This window comes from Chrysochloris asiatica, unplaced genomic scaffold (genome assembly GCF_000296735.1).
Source record: "Chrysochloris asiatica unplaced genomic scaffold, ChrAsi1.0 scaffold00173, whole genome shotgun sequence".
NCBI lineage: Eukaryota > Metazoa > Chordata > Mammalia > Afrosoricida > Chrysochloridae > Chrysochloris > Chrysochloris asiatica.
The window spans coordinates 3,609,627-3,634,881 of NW_006408691.1; the positions used below are offsets into that span (position 1 = coordinate 3,609,627).

Here is a 25,255-nt window from a genome sequence, read left to right on the forward strand (position 1 = left end):
TCTGAGTCCCCTCTGGGTGGATGAGACCCTCCAACCTGTCTGTTAGCAGCTGAGCACACCACCCATGGATCCCACAGTGCCTTCAGAAGGTGGATGTTACTACTGCTGTTACTGCCATTAAGTTTGGTTGAGTTGGTTCCGACTCACAGAGACCCGATCTCAGGTTTCCAAGGAGCAGCTGGTGGCTTTGAACCATGTGGTTAGCAGTCCAGGGCTTAGCGTGCCCATTTTACAAATTTTGAAACAGAGGCACCAACAACTGGCATCACTTGCTTATTGAAGACATTGGTTTTCCATGGGCCCCAGGCAGGGGACACCCCCTCCCAGGTATGGAGACTAGGTGAGATAGGAGCCGGGAGCCCCTGTGGGTTCTTGAGGAGTAGAATGACGAGAATTCCTTCAGAGTCTGGAAGGTAGGGCCGCGTGCGCTCTGGAGGTTCTAGGGGAAGATCCTTATCTTTCCTCTTCTAGTTTCTGGTGGTTCCTGGTGGTCCTGAGCTTGTGACAGCATCACTCTAGTCTCTGTCTCCATCCTCACCTAACCATTGTCCTTGTGTGTCTCTCTGAGCCTGTTTCCTTTTCTTATAAAGACTGGCCCTAAAGATATTAAAGGCGCTCTGGTGGCGTAGTGGTTACGAATTGGGCTACTAACCTCACGGTCAGCGGTTCAAAACTACCAGCAGTTCCACGGGAGAAAGATGAGGCTTTCTGCTCCTGTAAAGATTTACAGCCTCAGAAATCCTGTACAGGGTCACTATGAGTTGGAACCAACTCCACACGGCACATAATAACAATGATAAAGACATTAGGATCTATCCACCCCACTCCAGTATGACTTCACATGAACAAATGAATCTACAAAGACCTTAGTTCCAAATAAGTTGAACCCTCACAGTGGGCACCGGCATTCAGAGTTCAGCATATATTTCAGGGGAACACAATTCATTCCATAGCAATGGAGTGGCCATAGACTAGTGTCCCTGAGACTTACAGTGCCCCTGACCACCCTGGGGGACCACAAGAGCATGTGAGCATCACGTGGCCCTGGCCAAGTAATGCCTTGTCGTTGGGATGAACCCCGTAGGGGCTCCAGCAGAGCCTTGGTTTCCACTCCGTTGTGTCCCAGGTCACTGGGGGCTCATACCTTCGGGACCATCAGAGGTCCAGCCAGTTGTGCAGCCCCATCACAACACTGTCTTTGGTGACTACAGCAGGGGAAAGGGTTGGTGATGGACCACACACCAGCAGCACTTAAAATCCCCGCCCAGGAGAACCACACATCCCTCCACCCACATCTTGTGCTACTGGCTGCAGCATGTCACAAGTTACACCCTCCCAAAGGGGCAGGGAGGGCAGCCAGCTTGTACCTGGAAGGAGGAGAGGGCGTGCTTAATGTTGGCACTGTTGGTGTCAAGCCAGGGGCTAGAGGTGGGGTGGCTGGGGATGATGGAGAGGGCCAGGGGAAGAGAAGGGCTCAGAGGGAGGGGCTCACAATCCCGGGAGGGACGGTCCATGGTGGCACTAATGTCACTGCCCAAGCCAGGCAGGTTGTCCTGGGGCATGGGCTCAGAGTCGGAGCTCTGTAAATGCCCCCAACCACTGTGTGTGTGCAGCTCCAGTGATGAGGTATAGCAATGACCATCTTGGACTAGGTCCCAGATGGTCCTTAAGGCAGGGATGGTCAACCACATACGAAGTCCAGAAATATGGGAAAAGGAAGGTATACAGCTGACATGTGGAAGATTGGCCACGCCCCCAGGACCAGGCACTATCGTGCCCCTAAGCCACACACAGGCTTGGGGGGGCTCCTGGGTTAGCAGGACTGTCCCTACAGTCCCAAGAACTGGGAGAGGACAGGTCAGGTGATCCAGGAGGCTCCTGGCTGAGCCAGATTGCAGCCTGTACCACCCACCCCCACCCACACGGCTCAGGGGGTTTCCTTGGTGGACCTGCAAGGTAGTCTTGCAGACCCAGAGAGTCAGCCACTTGACCTCCACCTACCTCAACACTGACCTGCGTCAGACAAGCCTCTTAGCCCCTGGAAGGCACGTAGTGCCCCTGGCCAGCTATCCCCAGCTGCCATAGTGACCTTTGCTCACAGTGGCCAGAGGGGGCATAATGAGGGGCAGGTGGGACCAGGTGGACAGGAGAACATTGAGTGACTGACAGGTATGAGGAAGCGATACCCTCACTTCTGCCCTGTCCCTCTCCAGGTCCCCAAGGCTGACCAGCATGGCCCAGCGGCACTCGGACAGCTCCTTGGATGAGAAACTCCTGGAATATCGCTTCCATGCAGATCTTCGGCTTGATGCTAATGGCAGTCCAGTGTCGGGGATCCCCCTGGTCCGGGGCTCCCTGCGAGTTAGGGATGGGCCCACCTCCCAGCCCGAGGCCCCAGAGCCCCCAAAAGACACAGAGCCACAGCCCATCATCCTGAGCACACAGAGCCCCGCCGCCCTCAAGATGGGCACGCAGCAGCTGATCCCTAAGACCCTGGCTGTGTACAGCAAGGCCAAGACACCAGCCCGACACCAGAGCTTCGGAGCGGCCATGCTCAGCAAAGAGGCTGCCAGGCGGGACCCCCGGCTCCTCCCAAGCTCCAGCTTCTCCCTGGATGACATGGATGTGGACACAGACTGGGGGGGTGCCCTGAGGCGTAACCTACGGAACCAGTCCTACAGGGCAGCCATGAAGGGCCCAGGGACACCAAGTCGTGAGGTGGTCCCCATTCAACTTACCCCACGGCTCCAGGCACTGGCCGAGGAGCCTAGCCAGCCACCCACTCGGTGCCCGGCCAAACACAAGGTAGGGGCCTCAGGAGCTTAAGGGGCTCCGGTCATCAGCATCAGTGTAGTCACGACCACTTGTTGCTTGCGCCTATCAAACTGAATGCAAATGTGCCCCTTCCACAGGTGAGGCTGCTGAGGAAGGTTGAGGACCTCCCTCAGTTCAGCCTCTGGTATCTTCACTCAGCGGTGGCTTTAACTATCTCTTAGGCAGTCTGAGTGAGTGGCAGCTGGTAGTGATGAGTTTGTGGAGGGCTGGGCCCAGGACGGCAGCATCTCTTGCCTGGCTCCGGCCACTTTGCAGACAGCCACCAGCTGAGAAGCAATGTGCATGAAGTGGTCCTGACCTACTTCTGCTTGGTCTCCACTCCAGTGGGAGTCTGGTGGGGGACAGGGGATGGGAGGTGACCAGGCCGAGAAGACCCAGAAGGCTCTCAGAGACAGGGCCTAGAAACAGGTCTGGCACCCGACTGTTCTGTGCTTGGTGACTGTCCACATCCATCCTGGAAGCTGACCTGGGCAGGCCTGGGGCACAGCTTCGCTGCTGGAGGGCTTGGCAAATTCTGAAACCTCCTGAGCCCTTGTAGAGTCCTGGTGTGGTGCTGTAGGATAAGCACTGGACTCTGAACCAAAAGGTTGGTGGTTCAAACCCACCAGCTGCTTCTTGGAAAACATACAGGGTCACTATGAGCTGGAACCAACTCAACGGCACTTAACAAGTGTTACATATATAAGTGCAAATGATAAGAATCCCATTAGGCAAGTCTCAAGAGGGGATACTGGCCATGGGGCCCGAGGGCTATTCAGGGAACTGGCTAGGAGACATGCTGAGCAGGAGCATCTGCCCTTGTGGTTGCTCCCAAGCCCCGAACCCCCAACTTCCTCTGCCCTTGGCTCCTGTCCTGACCTAGGGATGGCCTGGCCCAGCCATGTAGGGGACTGAAGTGCTGGGCAAGGCCCCCCGCCTCCAGGCCCGCCTGAGTGACCTGGTCTAGCACCCGCCTCAGGACATCTGCTGCCACCCTTACTCCCCCAGGGTTGACTCCCCACATGCCCCGCACCACCCAGGCCAGACCTGCGGACTCCATCAACCATTCGCTGTGGATTCCTGCTTTCAGTAAATGCTCCTGAGTGGGCATTTGGGGGCTGCAGGCACGGGGCCTTGTCGGGGGGTGGGGGCAGAGCCAGGGGAGGGTCCCAGAGGAAGGGCAAGGGTAGAGTGGGAGAGGGCTGCATCTGAGGAGGCCTGGATCAGGTACAGAGCTGAAGGTGCTGTTAGGGGCATGCAGACCAGCTCAGGGAGTTTCAGGCCCTGACTTGTTGGAGAAACCAGCCCCTGGCTTCCTGATCCCAGTGCACCTGCAGGGTGTGTCTCCGTCAAAAAAAGGCAGGCTGGTGCTAGGCACCCAGCTGGGGACCTCCTAAAAGTCCTGCCCACCCACACTCACCTCCACCCTCCTGTTCTCTTTCCACCAGGCACCTGGCCTATGCTGAGTGCTGGGCACTTTAACTAGCCAGTGCCTATTCTAACTGCTATCCCAGGTCCTTGGTCTCTTGGGGACCCAGTCTGTAGCCTGAGCCCACTCACACACACCCTTCTCCCAATGTGTCCCATCTCAACCACACCTATCCTGCCCTGGGTTTTCCTTAAGGTCCCACATCCCACTCTTGACCAGGTTGGCCCTGCTTCCTCCTCCACGCAGCTCTCCAGGACCCACCAACCCTCAGCTTCTGCTCTGACCTCACATGCACCTTGGCCCAATCTCCTGGGACGCACTTGGTGACCCTGCATCACCCCTCGTGGTGTAATTATTAAGCACCTCTGCATACCCAGCACACACTGAGCATGGGGTCCCGGGATTTGGAGCAGAGGGATGGTCCCAGACATGCCCCTGCCGTTTGCTGATGTAGTGTCTGTGTGTCTCTTTGCTACAGAGGACGCTAGGACGGAAACGTGCACACAAAGGCTCCTTCAAGGACGGTGAGTGTCTGTGGAGACGGCCCAGGCTCAGGTCCCGGTGGAAGCTGCTCTCTGGTTACCCCCCACCTCATTACTGGGGACGTCCTGGGCTTGGTGACACATAGCTGTTTGGGATCTTCTGTTTCCAGGGACTAGAGGTCCCAGTGCCAGGAAATACCTTATCAGGGGGCTCCAGGGACACAATTGCTGAGCTTATCCTGGAAGGCTCTGCAGGCCGCCTGCCTGGAATCTTGGTAGATGGGGCCATTGGCTTTGAGTGTAGATATCAGGGTCCAGGTCTCCCACACACATACCTGGGGGAAGATGTCCCCAGGAGATCAGGAGGGATATCCCGAGTCTCAGATTGAGGAGTAGGAGAGGGCCCTGAAGGCCCAACCGGGGGGACAGCCCCACCCAGAGCCTCCCCTGTCTTTGGCTACTTGGATTGGTCAACTCGGCCCTGGTCAAGGTGCCACATTCTGCACGGGGCTGCCACTCGCCTGTTGCAACCGCCATGGGAACCACCCAATCAGAGGGCAGCCTGTTCTAGAGGGCTCTGCGCTTCCTGTCACTCTCAGGGGTTCTGGGGACCCCTCAGGAAGGCTCAGCCCGTAGACTCCCAGGGGATTGGACCTCAGAGTCCCCTGGCCCACAGGTGACATGCCCCGTCCCCTACAGACCCCCGACTCTATCAGGAGATCCGAGAGCGGGGCCTGAACACCAGCCACGAGTCGGACGATGACTTGCTTGAGGACCACGCCAGTCCTGAGGGGCCCCGGAAGGTGGATACCACCATCGTAGTCAAGAGCTACCGGCCCGCCCAGGTCACCTGGAGCCAGCTTCCTGAGGTAGGGCCCACGCTGGGTGAGGGCAGGGGGAAGGGGGTCTGAGGTGGCCCTGTAACGGACCCTGTGGCCACCAGTGGTTCACACCACTCAGCCGATGTCATGTGTGCCTGTCTCCCACTCACACTGCCCTGCCAGGAGCTGGAGGCATAAGCACCCCGTCTTCCAGGTAAGGGTTGAGTCAGCTGGAAGCAGTGGCTGGAGAGGGCAGCCAGCCCTGGGCTGGGCCATGGTCAAGCCACTGCCCCTTCCTTCTCCCTGTCTGCGTCTGAGACTGGGGCACTGTTGCACCCTTGTACTTGAGGCTGTTCAGTGGACGTAAGAGGGTGAAGCCCTGGGGCTCTGAGCATGTGCAGGGCAGGGAGTCAGCAGCATCCCCAGAAGGTATGGATGGTAGCAGCCCAGAATGGACAGACCCTGAAGGCGGAGAAGAAGGGACTGCTGGCCCGGTATAGGGGTGGTCAGCTGGGGTGTCTTCAGCCTAAGGGTCTTCTTGTTACTGTTACTGTTCCCGTTCCCCTGCTCCATGCCCTTGCTGGGGGGTCTCTGGCAGGGTGTCATTCCTAACAGATGAAGACATCTAGAAATGCCTGTGTTTTACCTGCCAAGTGCTGCTCCATTCTAGGAGCTGGATGTAGGGAGACTGTGACCTCCCCTAATCTGGAGTGGGGTCCAGGGATTCATGCCCAGAAAAGCCCACCCCAGCTCAGCAGATCTTGGCAGAGTCTTAGAGCTGAGGAGGAAGGCAGGAGAGACTGGGTCCATCCCAGTGAGGAGCTAAGTATGCTGAACAGCCCTGCAAGAGGGCACCCTGGCCAGCACAGCTGTATGAGGACACAGCTCGGTTACCCACATGAACCACACTTGAGCCAGGTCGCCTGCAGGGCAGAAACCTAGGGCAGACAGTGTGGTCAGACCCTCCCCTCAGGATGCTGACTCACCTGGCCCAGGTGGTGTGTGTGTGAGTTGAGTCATAGTTAAACCAGAGCTGAACCCTCACAGCCTGTACCTGGCACCTGCCCTGTCGACAGAGCGGGCTCCTGTCTCCCCATCCCTGGGGCTGACCTGCAGACGAGGTCAGGGGCCAGCCATCCTTTCCCTGACGGCATCGTTCTCTCCTGGGCTTTTCCAGGTGCCTTGGAGGCAGTGTGAGGCTGGTCTCCACGAGGCAACAGGGGCAGTTCGTGCTAGCTTGGTGGCCTGTCTCCCTACCATGCCTGCAGTTCTGTGGGTGGCCCACCTGCCCAGGGCCTCTCTGTTCTCTCTGTGGGCTGCAGTCAGGTGGAGGGACAGGAGATGGGAGTTCACTTTACTCCTCCTGGCTGTGCCCTCAGGTGGTGGAATCGGGCATCCTGGACACACTGACTGCTGAGGAGCGGAAGAGACAGGAGGTGAGGGACAATGGCCACAGCGACATTGTACTCAGTACTCTGTGGGACATCTGTGTGAGGGCAGTGACCATTGTGGGCATTTCCCTCATGCCAGGCCTGGCCTGAGTCTTCTACTCCATGTCCTTGACCCTCACAGAGCCCTGGGACAGGGCAGTCGGGTGTCCTCAGTGCCGCATGGCTCATGGGTAACTGTGGCTGTCTTGCCAGCCCTACCTCTCACCCCCAGATCGCCCGTGTTCCCACCCCCCTCCCCCCCATGCACTGCCCCATTCAGGGACCCGGGTGTGTGGCCACACTGCAGGCCCCACATGTCCCTCTCACCCAGGCCATCTTCGAGATCCTCACCTCCGAGTTCTCCTACCAGCATAGCCTGGGCATCCTGGTGGCTGAGTTCCTGCAGTCCAGCCAGCTGCGTGCCACCATGACCCAGACCGAGCATCACCACCTCTTCTCCAACATCCTGGACGTCCTGGCAGCCAGCCAGAGGCAAGTCTGTGCTGGGGCTCCCACACACCATGTTTCCCTCCACCCAGCACAGGGGGACCCTGAGTCTGTGTCCACCATGTAAACCAGATGGTGTGCTCTCAAGGGGCACTGCCGCTCTTCAGGTGGACACTGAGGGCCGCCACAGTGTCTGCAGTTCAGGTGGGACCCAGGCCAGTGCTGGCGAGCATGAGGCCCTGCAGCTGGAGTGGAGCCAGCCGATCACCCGACTCGGCCTCAGCCTCGGGTTGCAGCCACTGGTTTTGTTCTGCCCGCTGGTGTCTGGGGGCCCCAAACTGGCCATCGGCTCTGGTTGCAGGACTAAGGGTGGGGAGGAGTGCTGGGCGTGCATACTGGAGTTTGTGAGCATGTGTGTGTGCACTCAGTGTGGTGTGTGCTTCTGTGGAGGGCCCAGGCCTGCAGGAATGTTTGTGTCATGTGTGTGTGTCTGTGTGTTTACCCTGCACAAAGATAGGCCCACTCATGTGAATCTGTGTATGTTTTGATTCAGTGATGGGTGCGGGCTCATGTGTGTGAGTGTACGTGTACCCCTGTGGAGGGTGTGGGCTCATGTGTGTGTGTGTACGTGTACCCCAGTGGAGGGTGTGGGCTCGTGTGTGTGTGTATGTGTACCCCAGTGGAGGGTGTGGGCTCGTGTGTGTGTGTACGTGTACCCCAGTGGAGGGTGTGGGCTCGTGTGTGTGTGTGTGTGTGTACGTGTACCCCCGTGGAGGGTGTGGGCTTGTGTGTGTGTGTACGTGATCCCCAGTAGAGGGTGCGGGCTCATGTGTGTGTGTACGTGTACCCCAGTGGAGGGTGCGGGCTCGTGTGTGTGTGTGTGTGTGTGTGTGTGTGTGTGTGTGTTCGTTTACCCCAGTGGACGGTGCGGGCCCATGTGTGTGAGTGTACGTGATCCCCAGTAGAGGGTACGGACCCATGGTACACACTATGTGGGCTCAGCCCTGTGTCCCCGAGATCCTCCAGGAGCTGGCACCTCACAGAGTGGGCGTCAGTGACACCCCCCACCAAGGCAGGGAACACTCTGCAAACCTGTTGCTCTTCATTCTCAGTGTCCACTGCCCCTGCCAAGCTCCACCCGACCCAGGACTCTGCTTCCCATGGGACTCCCCCATGCCTCACTAAGTTGTCCTTCCCTGAGACAGGGACTTTAGCAACTCTGAGTCTGGTGGGGAGGGATTAGGGCAACAGCTGCCCCATCTGATCCTGACCCTTTGTGTGTTTGGGGTCTCCCGATATGGGGGAGGGGACCAGGGGCCATTCTCTTCTTTTCTCTCCGGACCTCAGCAAAACTTTAGCTGTCCCTAGAACACTCTACACCCCGACTCCAGCTGGGTCCCACCGCAGCTTCTGGCTGCCCTCCCACGCCCCGGGAATTGGCACTATTTTGAGTCAGCAGCTGACTGCCGCTCCCCAGACCTTTCTCAGGCCCCAGGAACCTGTAAGTTACTCAGTTGTGATGCTGGCTAACCTGCCTGCTGGCATGCACATGCATGACTCTGTATCCGGCTGTGGGGTTCCTGGCTGCCCCGCCCCCTCCAGGGCCATGTCTGGGGGACCTCAGTTCCCAACACTGACCCACTATCTCCATCTGCTGAGTTCTCCCAAGGCAGGCAGGTGCCTTAGAATGTCCCATTTACAGGAAACTGCTCCCTGTGTGGCTGGAGGTCAGGCTGAGGCCCAGAGAGCAGGGAGTGCCTGAAGGACCCCTACCCAACTGTAAGCCAGGCCCTGTTCCCTTCTTCCACGGCCTTCTCCAGGCCCCTGCTGGCCCTGATAACTGAGTGAAGGGGTGTGGGCGGGGGGGGGGCACAGATTGACTACTACCTGCTGATGCCCTGGGTCCAGGGTGGGCTGGAAACCTCCACCAGCCTCAGAATCAAATCAGAAACCATGGGTTCCTCCCAGCTCCACCCCTATACATTCTCCTGGGTTGGCAGCACTAGTTTGTCCCTCCCTCATGTAGTGTGGGCGGGCTTTTGTGTGGGCTAGGCCAACTAGCTGGAGAAGACCCCGCCCCATGCCCCATGTCTCGCCCCTGCACACACCCTGGGTACTGTCAGACTGTTTGCTTCCCACCTGGGGAGAGGAGAAGGGGGACTGCCATGGGCGGAATCCAGAGCAAAATTAGGGTATGGAAGACAGAATCCACTGTGGGGGAGGCCCTGCTGTCAGGCCTATCCTGAGGCCACCAAGGCAAGAGGCTTCTCATTCTGGGCCCTGCTGACATGGCAAAGGCTGGAGGGTTTGTGGGCCCCTGGGGTTCAGCACCTTCCAAGTCAGCATGATGATGTGGCCCCATCCCGAGTGCCATGCATAAGTCCACAGAGGCGTAAGGAAGCTCAGTCATAAGTGGAAGCTGGTCACACATCCAAGTCGTCTGCCCCCAACCCCACCTTTCCCTTCCTTAGCCAGCTGGCTCACACCAGGGCAGCCTCTCCTCCTGACCAGGAGCCTGGGCAGCTTGCGTCCTCCTAACAAGAGGAAGCAGAATTTCTGTTCTTTCGAGCTGCCCCATTAGATGCTTCTCTGGGGTTCAGGGGAGTCTAGGCCCTGGGGTGTCTCTGAGAACAGGGCTGGACCATCTTGCAGCGTTCTGTCCCCCTCCCCAGCAGGACCACAAGCTGCCTCACCCCAACACCCAGGCAGACCCATTTACCAGTCCTCAGGCAAGCCTCTCCCCTTCCCTAAGCCTCTGTTTCCCTTCCAGCAAGATACAGGGATGGGGCTTGGCCTTGGTGCCCAGTCTCCACATCCCATAGATAGAGACCCCCAGATGGATAGAAAATGGTCTGACCCACGGCCCAGAGAACCAAGGCAGGTGGGACTCCCAGTTACTAGTTCTCCACCCACATCTGTGTCCCAGCTGCCCTCAGAATCCATGTCCAGTGCATTGTGGCTTCAGGTTTGGCCCACAGTTATTTTGGGCTTAGGGCCCTAATCTTTCATGGGGTTGTCCCAGGACGGCCATGCCTTAGAGCTGATGAGTGTTGGCCTAGGTCCCATCTAGGGTCTCACTGAGCCCCAGCTGCCTCTGAGCTCCTAACTTGTCTCCTGCAAGGCATGCTCTCTGTGTGTGCACATGTCTGTTTATGTACCTGTGTATGCTGTATGTTCATGTTTGTATACATGCACATGTGATATCCATGTATGTGGTTGCCTGCATGCATAGTGGTGCATGTGTGTGCGTATGTGCACCTGTGTTAGTGTGCTCGCCCCGCCCGCCTCTCCCGCAGGTTCTTTGGGGACCTGGAGCGGCGGCACAAGGAGCAGTTGTGCGTGGAGGACATCAGTGACATTGTGGATGAGCATGCTGAACGGCACTTCCACCCCTACGTGGTCTACTGCTCCAACGAGGTCTACCAGCAGCGCGCGCTGCAGAAGCTGACGTGAGTGCCCGGCTCAGATAGGGGCTCATCCCTTGGCCTCCTGAGCACTCGCCTGTGACCCATCCACCATGTTCAGCAGGGCCTCAGAGCGCCATGTCCTCTGTTGTAGAAGCAGCAACGCCGCCTTTCTCGAGGCCCTGCGGGAGATTGAGCGGCAGCCTGCGTGCGGGGGCCTGCCCATGATCTCCTTCCTCATCCTCCCCATGCAGAGGGTGACCAGACTGCCCCTTTTGATGGACGTGAGTCTGGGCGGGGCTCCTGGCTGCTTAGCCACTCTCTGCCTCTAATGGTTTCAACCAGGATCTTCACATGGGGGCTTCAGCACTAGTAATAGACATCCGTCTTTCCACCATGGCCTGCGCTTCATATGCACCCTCTACTGGGTCTCCCACGGTGATGAGTCGGAGTTGGCGGCACCCTAACCCCTGTACAGCGGTGGTCTCTGACGGGTGTCCCTCCTCTCACCATCTTCTTCCTCCCCATTCCTCAAGCCCCTTGGGGCTGATAAGACATCGAGGTCCTTCCGTGTCTTGGTCTTTCGTGGCATGGTCAGCGTGTGGGGCAGCGTGGGGACATGCAGAGAAGGGAGCTGCCTGGGGTCATTCCCTAGGCCGATGAAGAGGGTTAAGGACAGGACCAGAGTGTTCCAGAGGGGGCATGCCAGCTCCAGGGACCCCATTCAGTATGTCCTGACCTTCTAAAGCCCTGGGCAGTCAATGTTATAGCTGTTTAGAGACTGAGAACAGCTCAGGCTTAGCAAGAGACCCCTGGCACTGACTCCCGAGGGCTCTGGTGTTAGAGGGTCCCGCCCCATGCAGGTCTCTGGTTCTCATATCAGTGCCTCCTCTCCAGACACTCTGCCTTAAGACGCAGGGCCACCCTGAGAGATACCAGGCTGCCAGCCGGGCTCTGAAAGCCATCAGCAAGGTGAGGCGGGGTCTAGGCAGAACCCAGGAGGGACCCTGAATTATCCATCCATGTTTCCCCTGGGGAAACTGAGCCCAGGGCATCCCCTCAAGGATAGGTGGGCCGTGGGATGCCCTGCCCACCCCTACACACTGTCACACGCACATCCCCTCCTCCCGCCTTGCAGCTGGTGAAGTTGTGCAACGAAGGTGCTCACAGGATGGAGCACATGGAGCAGCTGTACACACTGCACCAGCAGCTGGACTTCAGCAAGGTCAAGGTAGGCTGGACACCTCACTCCACACTCACACCCCCACCATTCCTGCAGTCCTCAGCCTGACAGCATCAGGAGTCACATGCAGCGGCCTGCCTCTGAACCCACCTGGGAGGACCCAACAGGCTCGGCTGCCCAACCCACTCTTTGTTGTCTGTTCCCCACCCCCAGGACGACCCAGGCAGAGGAGGGGTGGAGAGGACATCCTCAGGCCTAGCTTGGGGTCCAATTCTCTGTAAGGCCAGGACTGGGCCTTGGGCTCCTTCTGGGAAAGAAAGGGTAGGACCACCCTAGACCCTCACATGAGAAGGCAGGGCTCAGACCCCTCATTCCCCAGGCCCCTCATGACCCTTCAGTTGCCCCGACACCAGACAGTGCACCAGTGTCCCACTGGGGCCTCCATTGGAAGGCCTTCTATGGGGGGTCGGAGGGCACACAAGGAATATACGATCCCACCTGTGAAGGGGGCTTGAGCAACATGTATGGAAGGGATCTGCTCCCTCAGTCTGGCGCCCCTCCCCCAGTGGGCCAGCTTCGCTTACCCATTGGTCAGGTGGTCTGTTGGAATTCAGCAAGAAGTGGGGGTGCTTGTGCAGGAAGTCAACTGCCCCCACCCTGCCTTCTCCCCATCCTTCCTGCCCCCGGCCCTTCATCCCCCCCTGACAGGCTCTAGGTGACTGGACACCGTGTCCCAGCCCTTGGAGACCACGTTCCATACCCAAGTGTGCTCTGCGCTCTGCAGACACATCCCCCAACTCTCTCGGGCCACCCTCATCCTCTACCCCTACCAGCACCCAGTCTGCCCTGCTCACCTTTCCAACATCCAGTCCCACACCCCAGGGCCAACTCTGTAGGTCAATGCCAGGCCCGTGCCCAGCATGACTCCTGCCCTGCCAGTAGCCCTTATTCAGCCAGCCCTGTGTGGAAGCCCAGGGTCAGGACAGGCAGCCACCCCTGCGGCTCCGCACCCATTCAGGCTGAGCATATAGCAGGTGCTTGGCGGGCCTTGAGCCTTGGCCTTTGACCCAGCTTTTGGGGCCTGGACGCAGCTGTCTCCTGCCCAGCTGGAGAGCTGAGTCACTTTTCTCAGGACAGGATTGGTTACAAAGCTGCAGCCCAAGGATAGTTCTCTTGGGCCGCACCCCTCACTCCACCCCTGGGCCTATCCACAGTCCCTGCCAATCATCTCCGCCTCCCGCTGGCTGCTGAAACGTGGAGAGCTCTTCCTCGTGGAAGACTCCAGACTCTTCCGAAAGATTGCCAGCCGGCCGACCTCCTACCTCTTCCTGTTCAATGATGTCCTAGTGGTCACCAAGAAGAAGAGGTAGGCCTGCTTCCAGGAGAGCTGCTGCACCCCACTGCGAGGTTGGACCCCGAGACAGGGACTGGGGCCAGTGGGTGTGAGCTGTGTCCCATCCTGGCCTGGGCCCCTCTGCTCAAGGACACACACTCCTCCTTGTGTCTCTGGCTTCTGCCTGCAGACCTTGAGTGAGTGACAGGAATGTGGGGGGTAAGGGGCTGGAGGGCATCTCCTCCAGAAAGGTCCCAAGCCCATGGCTGCAGCATCCAACCCATGGCCTGTCCCCAACAGCGAGGACAACTTTGTCGTCCAGGACTACACCCAGACGGAACACATCCAGGTCCAAAAAGCTGAGCCCTCAGAGCCTTCCCTGCCCTACCCATTCAAACTGACCATGCTGTACAATTGTGAGGGCCGCCAGGAGCAGCTCCAGCTCTCTGCAGACTCCGCGTAAGATCCGTACTCAGACCCAGATCCCCACTCACCCTGCTCTGCTATACGCTCTGCTAAGCGCCTACTGCGAGCCCGACCCTGGTGTGTGCCAGGGCGGGCCAGAGCTCCAGCAGCCTAATAGGCAAGGGAGGGGACATGTGCAAAATGAGGACACGGTGGTGGTGGGGTCGTGGTGAGCATACCTGCTCTCCACGGTGAGTCACTGAACTTTCTAGTGTATCAGAAGGGTAAGGACGATCGGGAAAAGTCAGACTGGGAAAGAAGCCCTAAGTAGGGAGCTAGTAAGAAAGGCCTCATGGACAAGGTGGGGTCCTGGTCTAAACCCTGCAGGTGGGGTGGCTGGGTAGTAGTGGTCCTGGTGGGCACACTGTGCAATAAGGAGGCAGGGGAGGGTCAGCCCCCCAGCATGTGACCAGATGCTGGCATACAGTGGGGAGGGAGGAAAGGATTGAGTCCCTGTGTCTCCTCCATCCCTTCCCATGGGGCCAAGTCAGGAGCCTGTGAGGTATGTGTTTGTTGAACAGCAAGATGGTCCCAAAGCAGGGACCTCAGGCCTGGCGTAGGGAAACGGGTACCTTAGGGACCAACAGACTAGGTTCTGGGTCTTGGACTGCCGCCTGGCCTCCTGTCCCTGGCAGGTGTGATCTGGGAGTGGCTGCCTGTGCTTGGCCTGCCTTGTGACCTGCCTTTATGCCTTGGCATCCTCATATGTCCTACAGCACACCTCCCACCAGTGTGGACGGCACTGTTACTCCCAGCCATCTCAGGGTGGGGGTGGGCAAAACCAAGGGACCCCCCACCCCACCTGTCTTCCTGCTGCGCCTCGCAGACATGATCTGCAGGGATGGTAGGGGAGGACAGAGGCAGACTGGCCACGGGGCCTTACCCACACTCTCTCTGACCCCAGGAGTGACCGGGCCAGGTGGATCACAGCGCTCGGATACAGGGAGAGACAGTGGCAACGCCAAGGCAACAAAGGAGGTAAGCTGGGGTTGGGGCACTAACGGAGCTGACCTGGAGAGGAGGGGCATGGTCTAGCCCTGAGTCCAGAGCAGTATGCCCAGGTGAGGGGACCCTGGCAAGCCTGGACCCCAGCTTAGGTACCTGTGCATCCACCTCCATCTTGGTCATTAGCACTTGTCAGGGCCTTGCCCATCTGCAGCAGGAGAGACCACCACTCTGTCCCTATATGTATGATAACTGGGAAGTAGGCTCATGACACAGTGGTCATAGGCCCCTAGGTCCATCACCTTAGAGGTTGGGAGTTTGAGTCCCAAAAGCAGGCACAGTCTCTGGAGGGGTCACCTTAGCCTGCAGTCAGCAAGCTGCCACCTCTCCGTGTGCTAAGACCCCAGATACCACCCCCATCCCCTGGACTTGGCAGCCCCACTTCCTTGTAGAGAGGGGTGGACCCTGCAGAGCTCCCAGGGGCCCCTTGCTGGTGGTCCTGGTGCCAACACCTCTTCCCACCCCCGCCCAGACCTTCTGCAGATGGAGGTCACCAAGACCTACTTCGCCAAGCAGGCAGATGAGATGGCGTTGCAGCAGGCGGACGTGGTCTTGGTCCTGCAGCGGGAAGATGGTGAGCAGGCTGTGGGCAGGGGTGGGAGCTGGGGATCCTCAGGGGCCCAGGCAAGGAGAGGTGGGCACTGGGTACAGCAGGCATTCTCGGGGTCTTACTCAAGACCTGGCAGTGGCCTCCCTTAAGATTCCTCCAAAGATGGCGGGTGGGATCTCGTCCCTATCAGCTGATTCTGCCAGTCTTGTCTCTCAGGAAAAGAGGAGAGGGGCTTCCCACTGCCCCTAGCCCTTGCCCGCCCTCTCAGAGACCACGCCCTGTAGAGCTGAGCACTTTTCCCATTCCTCCGTGTGGCTGCATGGCTGGTGTTTGATTTGCTGGCCCTGGTATCTTCTGGAGCAGCTGCTTGGGCGCTCTGGGGGATGCCGACATCCTGAGCAGCCCCCCTGACCCCTCTTCTGTCCACTCAGGCTGGATATTCGGTGAGCGGCTGCGGGATGGGGAGACAGGTTGGTTCCCCGAAGACTTTGCCCAATCCATCACCAGCCGCGTGGCTGTGGAGGACAACGTGCGTAGGATGGAGCGGCTGCGCGTAGAGACAGACGTATAGACAGGCAGTCGGCGTCTTAGGGGCTGCAGTTGCTAGCCTGCCAGTAGGCTTGTCCTGAGGGCCTGATGGGCAAGGTCCACACTGCCTTCCTGGGAGGTAACCCCACCTGGGCATGGGGCAGGCTACAGCAGGTCTGATCCCCGCAAGTCCAGCTGGAGGAAACCACCCCTTCCTACTGCACCACTGGTCCCCCTGGACACCACTGGACACTTAGCTACGGCAGCCTAGGACCTGACCCTCCCGTGCACTCCCCAGAGGGTTATGCTGATGTGGGGCATTCAGAGAGGTGGGGTCTCAGCCTTCCATGTCCCCAATCTGTACTATACACGGGACCCAGGGCTGCCCCACAGTCCCAGACAAGGGCCAGCCTGGAAAGTGTATCTTTGCGGATCCCAAAGATAATAAATATTTCTTTCATACCTGGATTCTCATGAATCAGAGTGAGGCATAGGCCACAGCCACCTCTACCCAGGAGAAATTCTGAAGGTGTCCTAGGTGGACAGGCTTCATCACCAATGGGGCCCAGAGCTGGTGGGAGTCTCAGTGAGCACCTTCTTTGCCCACCCTTCCACAGCCACCTCCTTTGAATGATGTGTGTCTGCCCTCAAACACCTTGGTGTCCTTGTAAATAATGCCCTTGGGCGGAGGGGAGAACTGTTTATAGAAAGGTGAGCATTATACAGTTCATCCTGGATACTGGTGTGGTGCTGTGGGTTAATGCGCTGAGCTGCAAAGTCAGCTTGAACTGTAAGGTTGGTAGTTCAAGCTCACCAGCCATTCCTTGGAGACCCTATACAGGGTCACTATGAGTCAGAACCAGGTCAACAACATTTCACAACATAGAGCTCATCCTAATTTTCTGTTTCAACATGGGTTTAAGACCTGTCTGTGCTGCTCTGCACATCTGGTGGTTTCTGATCCTGATCGCTCCAGAACATTCCACCACCATGCACATTCATTGTCCCCAACTCCCTGGGGGAAGGGGAGAACCTCCTTGGGCGCCCCCTGGTGTCCAGGAGCACCATTGCTTGTGGGTCCTCAATACACAGGCATTGATGCTGCCCCGTCGACATGTGGCACTGTGGGTTAATGCACTACACTGCAAAGCTGTTTGAACTGCAAGGTCGGCAGTTCAAGTTCACCAGCTGCTCCTTGGAAACCCTATACAGGGTCACTATGGGTAGGAACTGACTCGACGGCACTTCACAACAACAACATGGACTCTGTTAGTGTAGTGGTTATGAATCGGGCTGCGAACCTTAAGGTCATCAGTGAAACTACCAGTGGCTCCATGAGAGAAAGATGAGGCTTTCTGCTCCCATAAAGGTTTACAGCCTTGGAAACCCTGTACAGGGTCACTATGAGTCAGAACCAACTCGACGGCACATAACAACAATATGGAACATGGTTTGAACCTCAAGATCGGCGCTTCAAACTCACCAGCCGATCCTCAGAAACCCTATAGGTGGTCGTTATGAGTTTGAACCGACTCGATGACACTTAACGTGGCTCTCAGGGTTGACCACTGCTTGCTGACGGTACCTGAGGGTTCCTTTTTGCTCACACCACCCTAGATCCAGGACTCGTCAGCTGCGGTCCCATGGAAACAAAGCCACATTCCATCTTCTGGACTGGTGTGTGTTGTCGTCTCTCTCTCTACACGTGGATTTGTCACCTCCCTTCCTCCTCCTTGATGTCAGATCCTTGTCCATTTATAGACCACAGATCGTTCATTCCAGGTACCCCCTGTGAACTCTTGTCAGTGGCCTTTCACGGAACACACTGGGTATATAGACAGACTGGTGGTGACATTTTTACAATGTCAAATGATTTTTCCTTAACATTGGTCAGAGGAGCCCTGGTGGCACAGCAGTTAAGCACTTGGCTGCTAACTAAAAGACTGGTTCAAACCCACTAGCTGCTCGGTGGGAGACAGACATGGCAGTCTGCTTCCAGAAGCCCTTTAGGGCAGTTCTACTCTGTCCTACAGGGTCACTCAGAGTCCAAATTGACCCGAAGGCAGTGGGTTTGGGGTCTAGTCAACAGCTCCATTTATCCATTTATCTCTGAAAGGTACATTTTTTTTTGCCAAATAAACTCTCAAGATACTCTATGGGTTTGGTGGCCATATTGGATAAGACCTCATATACTGTCTTCTAGTTACACCTGAGCTTGAAGAACTGTTGGCTCTTGTGAGTTAGTCACGGTGAACCCTGCTGAGTTTTTGTTTGTGTTGTCATAATCTGCTAGCTCTTTAAGATAAACAGCCCTACAGAATGGCATCCCTTACAAACCATGATAGGTTTATCTCTTCCCCCAGATCTATGTACCTCTGAAGTTTTTGTTTTGTTTTATCTAACTCTACTGGGCAGGGACTGATGGTGATAAGACATCTTCTGATCCTTGATTTTTGTTGTTTGTTAGCGCTGTTCAGTTGGTTCTCAGCCTCAGTTGGTAATCCCATGACAACTGAACAAAACTGCCTGGTCTTGCTCCAACCCCATGACTGATTAAGGACCAAACCTAGGATCCGTAAGGTTTTCAGTGCCTAATTTTCAGAAGTGGATCACCAGACCTTTCTTCCTGGTCTGTCTTGGTCTGGAAGCACCCCTGAAACCCGCACAGCAGCCTAACACGTAAGCCCCCCCACTGTCAGACAAGTGGTGGCTGTGCCTCAGGTGTGCTGACAGACTCACACCAGGTTTCCTTCAGGGAAGGTGAGAATTCCACCACTGAGCAATCACCGATTGTTTAAGGGAAGTCATGCGGTCACTCACCAATGTCTGAGTCCCTGCCTGATAGGGTCCCATTCCAAGTGGTCTATAGTGAAGCAAGCAAAGCCCTTGGCCATAAGGAAGGAAAATCAAACAGCACTACAGGATATATTAGGGTCATAAAGAAAAGGAAGGGGGTACTGCAGAAAAAGCACCAGTTAATATGTAATTAGAGACATGGGTGGCATCTCTGACATGGTATCATTTAAACAGAGACTCGAAGTCATTTCTCATCCAGCAGGATGTTAGCAGTAGTTTCTTAGCTTGTAACCATCCTTAAGAGAGATCCTTTGAACCTTTACCAAATTCACAAGAAAAAGTTAAAAAGAAAATCCTTTGTGTACCCAGTTTTTCAAGAATTTATATCTGAGATGGACATTGAACTCCACTGAATTCTCTTTCTGTTTCTATCAAGAAAAGTCGCTGGATTGCTCATCTAAATACATAGACACAACTTTCTGATGTGAGCCTGTCCCTGTATTTGAATCATCCTGTACTCGATAAAGTTGACCTACAATATTTTTATTTGAAGAACTGGTCTTTTATTGAGGATTCTGCCTACACATACTGCATCTGTGAGGTTCTTGGACTGTCCCCACCCAGTCTTAGAACGAGGTTCACAAAGGTCTCATTCAATGAGTCCCCCTGCCTTCTCACTGAATGGGATGGAGTGGGGGTGGGGGGCGGCAGGGGGACTTGAATCAAGTACATCCAACGGTGTAAACATCTGTTGTAGGGTTCTTGGGCTGCAGTAGAACTGGTGGTCTTTGATTACTAACTGTATTCACTTAAGTTTTGCTTTTCTTAGAATTTTTTTTCATTTCTGTTCACACCAGTGTCAACATTTTAATTTTCCCAGAAACTCATCCATTTTTCTAAGTTTCCAAAGTTATCATGGGGGTGTCCCGAGCTGGGAAGCCCATTCTTTAGTTCATAGTAGTTTTCTAGACTATCTGTGGGGATTTCTCCCTATTCCTTGTTTTTTCTTGCATTTTCTTTCTTCATCAGTCTTGCTAATGTTTTGTCTTTCTTAATAGTCTTCAGAGCAGCCTTTGGTTTTGTTCATTGTTCCATTATGCTTAAGCAGAATGTTATTCCCCATTTGGAACGACACAGTGACAGCAACAATCGGCTGAAACTTACCAACCAACAGTAACATTCCCCACTTGCAGAGTATACAGTTTATATAGAAACCTGTGGTGTGTGTGTGCGCGTTGAATTTTAGTTAAACTTTAGCACTGTTGCCATCCTGTTGGCTTAACATATTTGCTTTTGTAGAGCACGTTGAAATCACCAGCTATCATTCTTATTTCTGTTCTGTCCATCATTGCTCTGTTTATTCTTGAGACTCTATTTTGTGTGTGTCTATGTTTATATACAGCAACTTTTGATGCTTTCCACCAGGCAATATTAAAACCCCTACTCCAGATTTCTTTTGGTTTATTTAGATTTCTAAATATTTGAGTGCCTTTTATAGTCTACCTGTGATAGATTGGAGTCCTGGTATGACACTGTAGGATAAGCACTTGACCTCAAGATTGGTTTGAACCGCAACCTACACAGGGCCGCTATGAGTCAGAACTCCACGGCACTTAACAACTGATAGGTTATTTGTAATGCAGTCAAGGAACTTGTCTTTTGATCATCAAACCATGTGCAGACACTTTTATTGCAATGGATTAGAGTTTGTTGAACTATTTTTTACTATGGTTCATTTGGCCTCTTTCCTGCCCCCACTATATTACTAAGATTTTCTCCAGATGGCTTTAAAGCTAAACATCCTATTAGATTCTTATGGTGGTTAAAAAAAAACAAACAAACCTTATTGCCATTGAGGCGATTCTGACTCATGTCAGTCCATGTGTAAAACTCCTTATGGTTTTCTTGCCTGTCATCTTCATGGAAGCAGACTGCCAGGCATTTCTTCTGCAGCACCACTGAAAAGGTCAGAGTCACCAACATCTAGGTTAGCGTGTTCCAGCTCAGTGACACTTTGGGTTTCCAAGAAGTGCTGGGGGGTTAGCAGTCCAGTGCTTATCCTACACACATTGTGATGGTTACAGCTGTTTAATTAAGAATGTTCACTCTTGTTTATTTCTCGTATCACTTTCTGTAGCTTATCTAGGTCACTATCTTTCACCAAACAGGACAGGTAACTTAGCACATCCCCTCCCCTGGCAGTATCTGGAGTTTCAGTTGTGGATCAACGTCAGTATTTTGAATCTCCTAATTACTAAGTTGGACTCCTGGTGTGGCCCTGTAAGATAAACACTGGACTTGTGAACCACAAGCTCGTAGTTTGAGCCCACCAGCTGTTCCTCGGAAACCTTGTACAGGGTCACTACAAGTTGGAATTGACTTTAGAGTACTTAATAACAATTACTAAGTTAGTAGTGGTGTGACACTGTAGGATAAGCACTGGACTGCTAGCCACAAGGTTGGCGGTTCAAACCCATCAGACATTTCTTGGAAGCTATACAGCATTGTTATGAGTCAAAACCGACTCAGTGGTACTTACCACCACCACCACAATTACTAGGGTAGGTGGGAAATGTGTGACCATGTACATCTGAGCACGCTGCCAGATCTCTGTCCCTTCTTCCTTAAGTGCTTTCTCTAAGTGCATTTTAAGGACTGCTTCTGTACTGCAGAAACCTAAGGCTCTTTTTCATTTGAGCACTTCAATGATTACTTAGCTGGACCTACAATTCAAGTTTCTAACTTTTTTCTTCACTTTGAAAACAGAAGCAAAACAGAATATGACTGTTTCCTTGCTCCCAGTATTTCGCTTGTAAAAATTAATGTCAACATCACTTCTATTTCTCTTTTTCTCTGAGACATTTACTGTTTCCTTTGGTCCCTGATGTTTGTAAATTTCATTAGACGATGACTTTTCTTTTCTATCCTGGTTTGCACCTTGAACCCTTCCATCTGAGATCGATCGCCTTTACATCTGATAGCTCCTGATCTTGATCGCGCCACATCAATTGTGTTTCCTTCACTTTGTCTGGACTTCGATTAGACGATTAAGGAGCCCTAGTGGTGCAGAGATTAAGCACCCAGCTGCTAACCAAAAGGTAGGCAGTTCGAACCCACAAGTCACTACTCAGGAAAAGGATGTCTGTCTGCTTCCATAAAGATTACTGCTGTAAAGACAGCCTTGGAAATCTTATGCGGTAATTCTTATGTGCGTCAGTCAACTCAGTAACAATGGGTATGGTTTTGGTTTTTGTTTAGAAGGTAAGGGGGCAGTGGAAGTGGTAGAATTCTCACTTTACATGCAGGAAACTCAGGTTCAATTCCCAGCCAGTGCTCCTTATGTGTACCCATCTACCAGTGGAGACTTGCATGTTGCTATGATATGAACAGGCTTCAGCAGTGTTTCTAGCCTAAACTAAGACTAGGCAGGAAGGCCTAGTGACCTACTTCCCAAACTCAGCCAGTGAAAACCCTGTGGATCACCACGGTCTGGTTGGCAATGGATTATGGGGGCCAGGTGTGGCCAGGTGGCATTTCCTTTCATTGTGCACGGGGGTCTCCGTGAGCTGGAGGCTGATTCAACAGCTGCTAAACAACATTATTCATTTCTACTAAATATTCCCTTGTATTTTCCATCTCATCTGCCATCCTGTTACTCCTGACGGTATTCTGAGCTTGGAAACCCACTGTTCAGTTGTATCCATTCACCTCAGCCATCGTGGGCTTCTTTCTACTTATGTATCTTCCACACTGTCTCTGACAGCTTGTCCCAGCTTCACATTGCCATTCTACTACTCCTGATGCTTTCTGAGCTATGGGTTTTACTGAAGTCTTACGTGGTGTTCCATTCATTTCGCTTGCTTGGCCATGGAGTGTGCATGTTATGTTGTTTAAGTGATAAGAGTTAATTTGTAGTGGTTGTTCTTAAGTACCATTGAGGCGTTTCCAACTCATAGTGACCCTGTATAGGGTTTCTGAGGAGTGGCTGGTGCGTTTCAACTGCTGACCTTGCAGTCCAGTGCTTATCCTACAGCACCACATCAGGACTGCATTCTTCTGGTGTAAAGTCTGTATAGGGTTTCCAAGAAGAGACTGGTGAGTTTGAACTACTCACTTTGTGGTTCAAAGCGACCTTACAGTCCAGCGCATCACTACACCAGGACTCCATTCTTCTGGTTGTTGTTGTGAAGCGCCGTTGAGTCAGTTCCGACCCATAGCAACCCTGTATAGGGTTTCCGAGGAGCAGCTGGTGAGCTTGAGCCGCCGACCTTGCAGTTCAAATTTGAGTCCAGTGCATTAATCCACAGCTAAGTGCCAGTGTGCTGTGTGCCGTGGAGTCGGTTCCGACTCATAGCGACCCTGTATAGGGTTTCCGAGGCTGTAAATCTTTACGGGAGCAGAAAGCCTCATCTTTCTCCCGCAGAACAGCTGTTAGTTTTGAACTGCTGACCTTGAGGTTGGCAGCCCAACTCATAACCACTACGCTACCAGAGCTCCTGAGTGCCAGTGGTCCATGGTATATTCAATATTCTTCACAAACATCATGATTCCAATGTTATCAATTCTGCTTTGGTCAAAGATGTCACTTTCTGACTGAGGTGTACCTGGTCCAAGCCGTGGTCTTTCAGTTGCCTCATATGCATGTGAAGCAGCTGAGCACTTTACCCACAGTGCCACCAGGGCTCCTGAGCCTGGGAGAGCCCTCTTTATTTTCCCTCGGGAGGTATCTGCTACCTGAATACATGGTGTGCAGTTTGCCTCAGCCATGAGAACCAATCCCTCAAGAGAAATGGCTGGCCAGGCCTGTTGCCCACCCAGCCTGGGGCCCCTCAAGTCTCACCACAGGTGGGCAGGGCCAGCTTGGCTGGAAGCATCTCCCACCCAGGCTGCCCCTCTTACCAGCCCTCCCCTTCCAGCCATTCTTCCCACACAAGCCCTATGACTCACACCATTTCTTCACAGCATAAGGAACAGGGATAAGCCCCAGTTTTACTGTGTGGACCCTCCCCATTACCCCCAGGAGGGAATAGGGGGCAAACGTGGGCCCAGCAAACAGGCTTCAAGGGACGTTGTTGCTCCTTTAACTTTGTGGATTTTACATGGTAGCTAAGCCAGTCACTGGAGACCCCAAGGGCCTGCAATCCTGAGTCAAGGCCTCCTGGGACAGACCAGGAGATGGGGCAGCCTGCCAAGGGCGAAGAGGGCAGGAATCGCTGCCATAAATACTTTGACATAAATACGGGTGGGCTATATTTTCAGGTAAACGTAGGGCCGAGCTGTAGCAGTCCCCGGCCTAGCACCAGCTGATCCTGCTGTTAGGGCAGTGCCACACCTGCCGGCACACCTGCCCTCCATCCAGACCTTTGGTCAGCCAGGCAGAGAGAGGCGGGGCTTCCTCAGCACCAGTCTGCTGAGTGCCTGGTAACGCTGGAGGCCTGTCCACTTTCTGGACCCAGGAGGGGCGGCCATCCTCGGAGCAGGCACTACAATGTTCATGGTGTTCCAGAGAGAACGTGCCTGTGCTGTTGAAGGCGCGACCGGAGTCCTGAGTCCTTCACTAGAGTCCCTGGGCCAGTGGGGGCCAGTGTTGCCTCGGAGCTAGTGGTTCACTGCTGCCCTGTCCCCAAGGCTGGAGGCTGGCTGTGTGACTGGTGTAGGGAAATGGGACGTCAGTCTCCTCTCCCCACCTCCTCCTGCCCACCATGGTATCACCCTCATCTCTGAGGCCCAAATTCTGGAAGTCCCAGGGCAGTAGACACCCACCATCCCTTGGGGCCTAGGTTATGGATTAATGCACCCTTTGGCTCTAGCCATAAAGTCTCACCTAGTGACCTGGGCATTCCTCGAGCCCTTACCTGAGTCCAGGGCTGGTAACAGGTTCTCCAGGAGCTGAGGGGGCCCACCTGCAGGGGGACAGATGGCCGCACATAGAATGCCCCACCCCAGGTGGGAAGCAATACAATAACCCCACCCAGCATAGCTTCTCCCCGTTTCATTCCCAACTCAGGTGGTAGGGCCTTCAACCCCAAATGAAGCCCCATCCGGATGTGCCAAGGCAGCATGGGGGAATTGGGACACCAGACTGGTAGGGTGTGGAGGGGCCTTGCCCAGGACTCCCAACAGGGTGAAGGCCCTACCCAGGGAACCTGGCTGGAAAAACTGGGCAGTCTCGTGGGAGACAGGAAGTGGGGAATCGTGGGTAGCCTAGACTCACCTGGCCCAGCAGGCACAAGGATGGGGAGGGAACTGGGCTGGAGGAGGGGGCCGTGTTAGGGCAGACACCCCCTGAGTCACAGAAGCCTCAAGAGCAGGCCTCTCCTGGCCCATCAGGCCTCAAGAAGGATGAAAGGGCATGGCTCCCAAAACAGGCAGCCAAATTCTAGCATCCCTACCCCCTACCCTGCAGTTTACATGCACACGGGATCAACTTGTGCTGCAGTACCACACCTGACCACTAGATGTCACCATGGTCAGCACTATGCACAATGTCCCCAAGCACACCAGCCCTAAGTTGAAGCCTCAACACGTGTGTGTGTGTGTGTGTGTGTGTGTGTGTGTGTGTGTGTGT

General features: G+C 54.7%; 2 protein-coding genes across 2 annotated transcripts in view; one reads left to right on the forward strand and one right to left on the reverse strand.

Moving 5' to 3' along the window:
- The first annotated feature begins 2,232 nt into the window (after positions 1-2,232).
- Positions 2,233-15,934, forward strand: ARHGEF16 (Rho guanine nucleotide exchange factor (GEF) 16). The gene is made up of 14 exons (XM_006871736.1): positions 2,233-2,805; positions 4,722-4,767; positions 5,425-5,594; positions 6,926-6,982; positions 7,308-7,468; positions 10,720-10,872; positions 10,982-11,111; positions 11,725-11,799; positions 11,966-12,058; positions 13,225-13,376; positions 13,644-13,802; positions 14,713-14,786; positions 15,286-15,387; positions 15,795-15,934. The coding sequence occupies exons 1-14, from the start codon at positions 2,233-2,235 to the stop codon at positions 15,932-15,934; spliced, it is 2,085 nt and encodes a 694-aa protein (XP_006871798.1).
- Positions 15,935-23,980: 8,046 nt separating this feature from the next.
- The window catches only part of MEGF6 (multiple EGF-like-domains 6), a 154,381-nt gene continuing 153,106 nt past the window's right edge, over positions 23,981-25,255 (reverse strand). The window contains exons 36-37 of the mRNA XM_006871784.1: positions 24,512-24,590; positions 23,981-24,170 (exon numbers count right to left, since the gene is read on the reverse strand). Of these exons, the coding sequence (XP_006871846.1) occupies positions 23,981-24,170; positions 24,512-24,590 (269 nt within the window). The remainder of the gene's footprint in view (positions 24,171-24,511; positions 24,591-25,255) is intronic.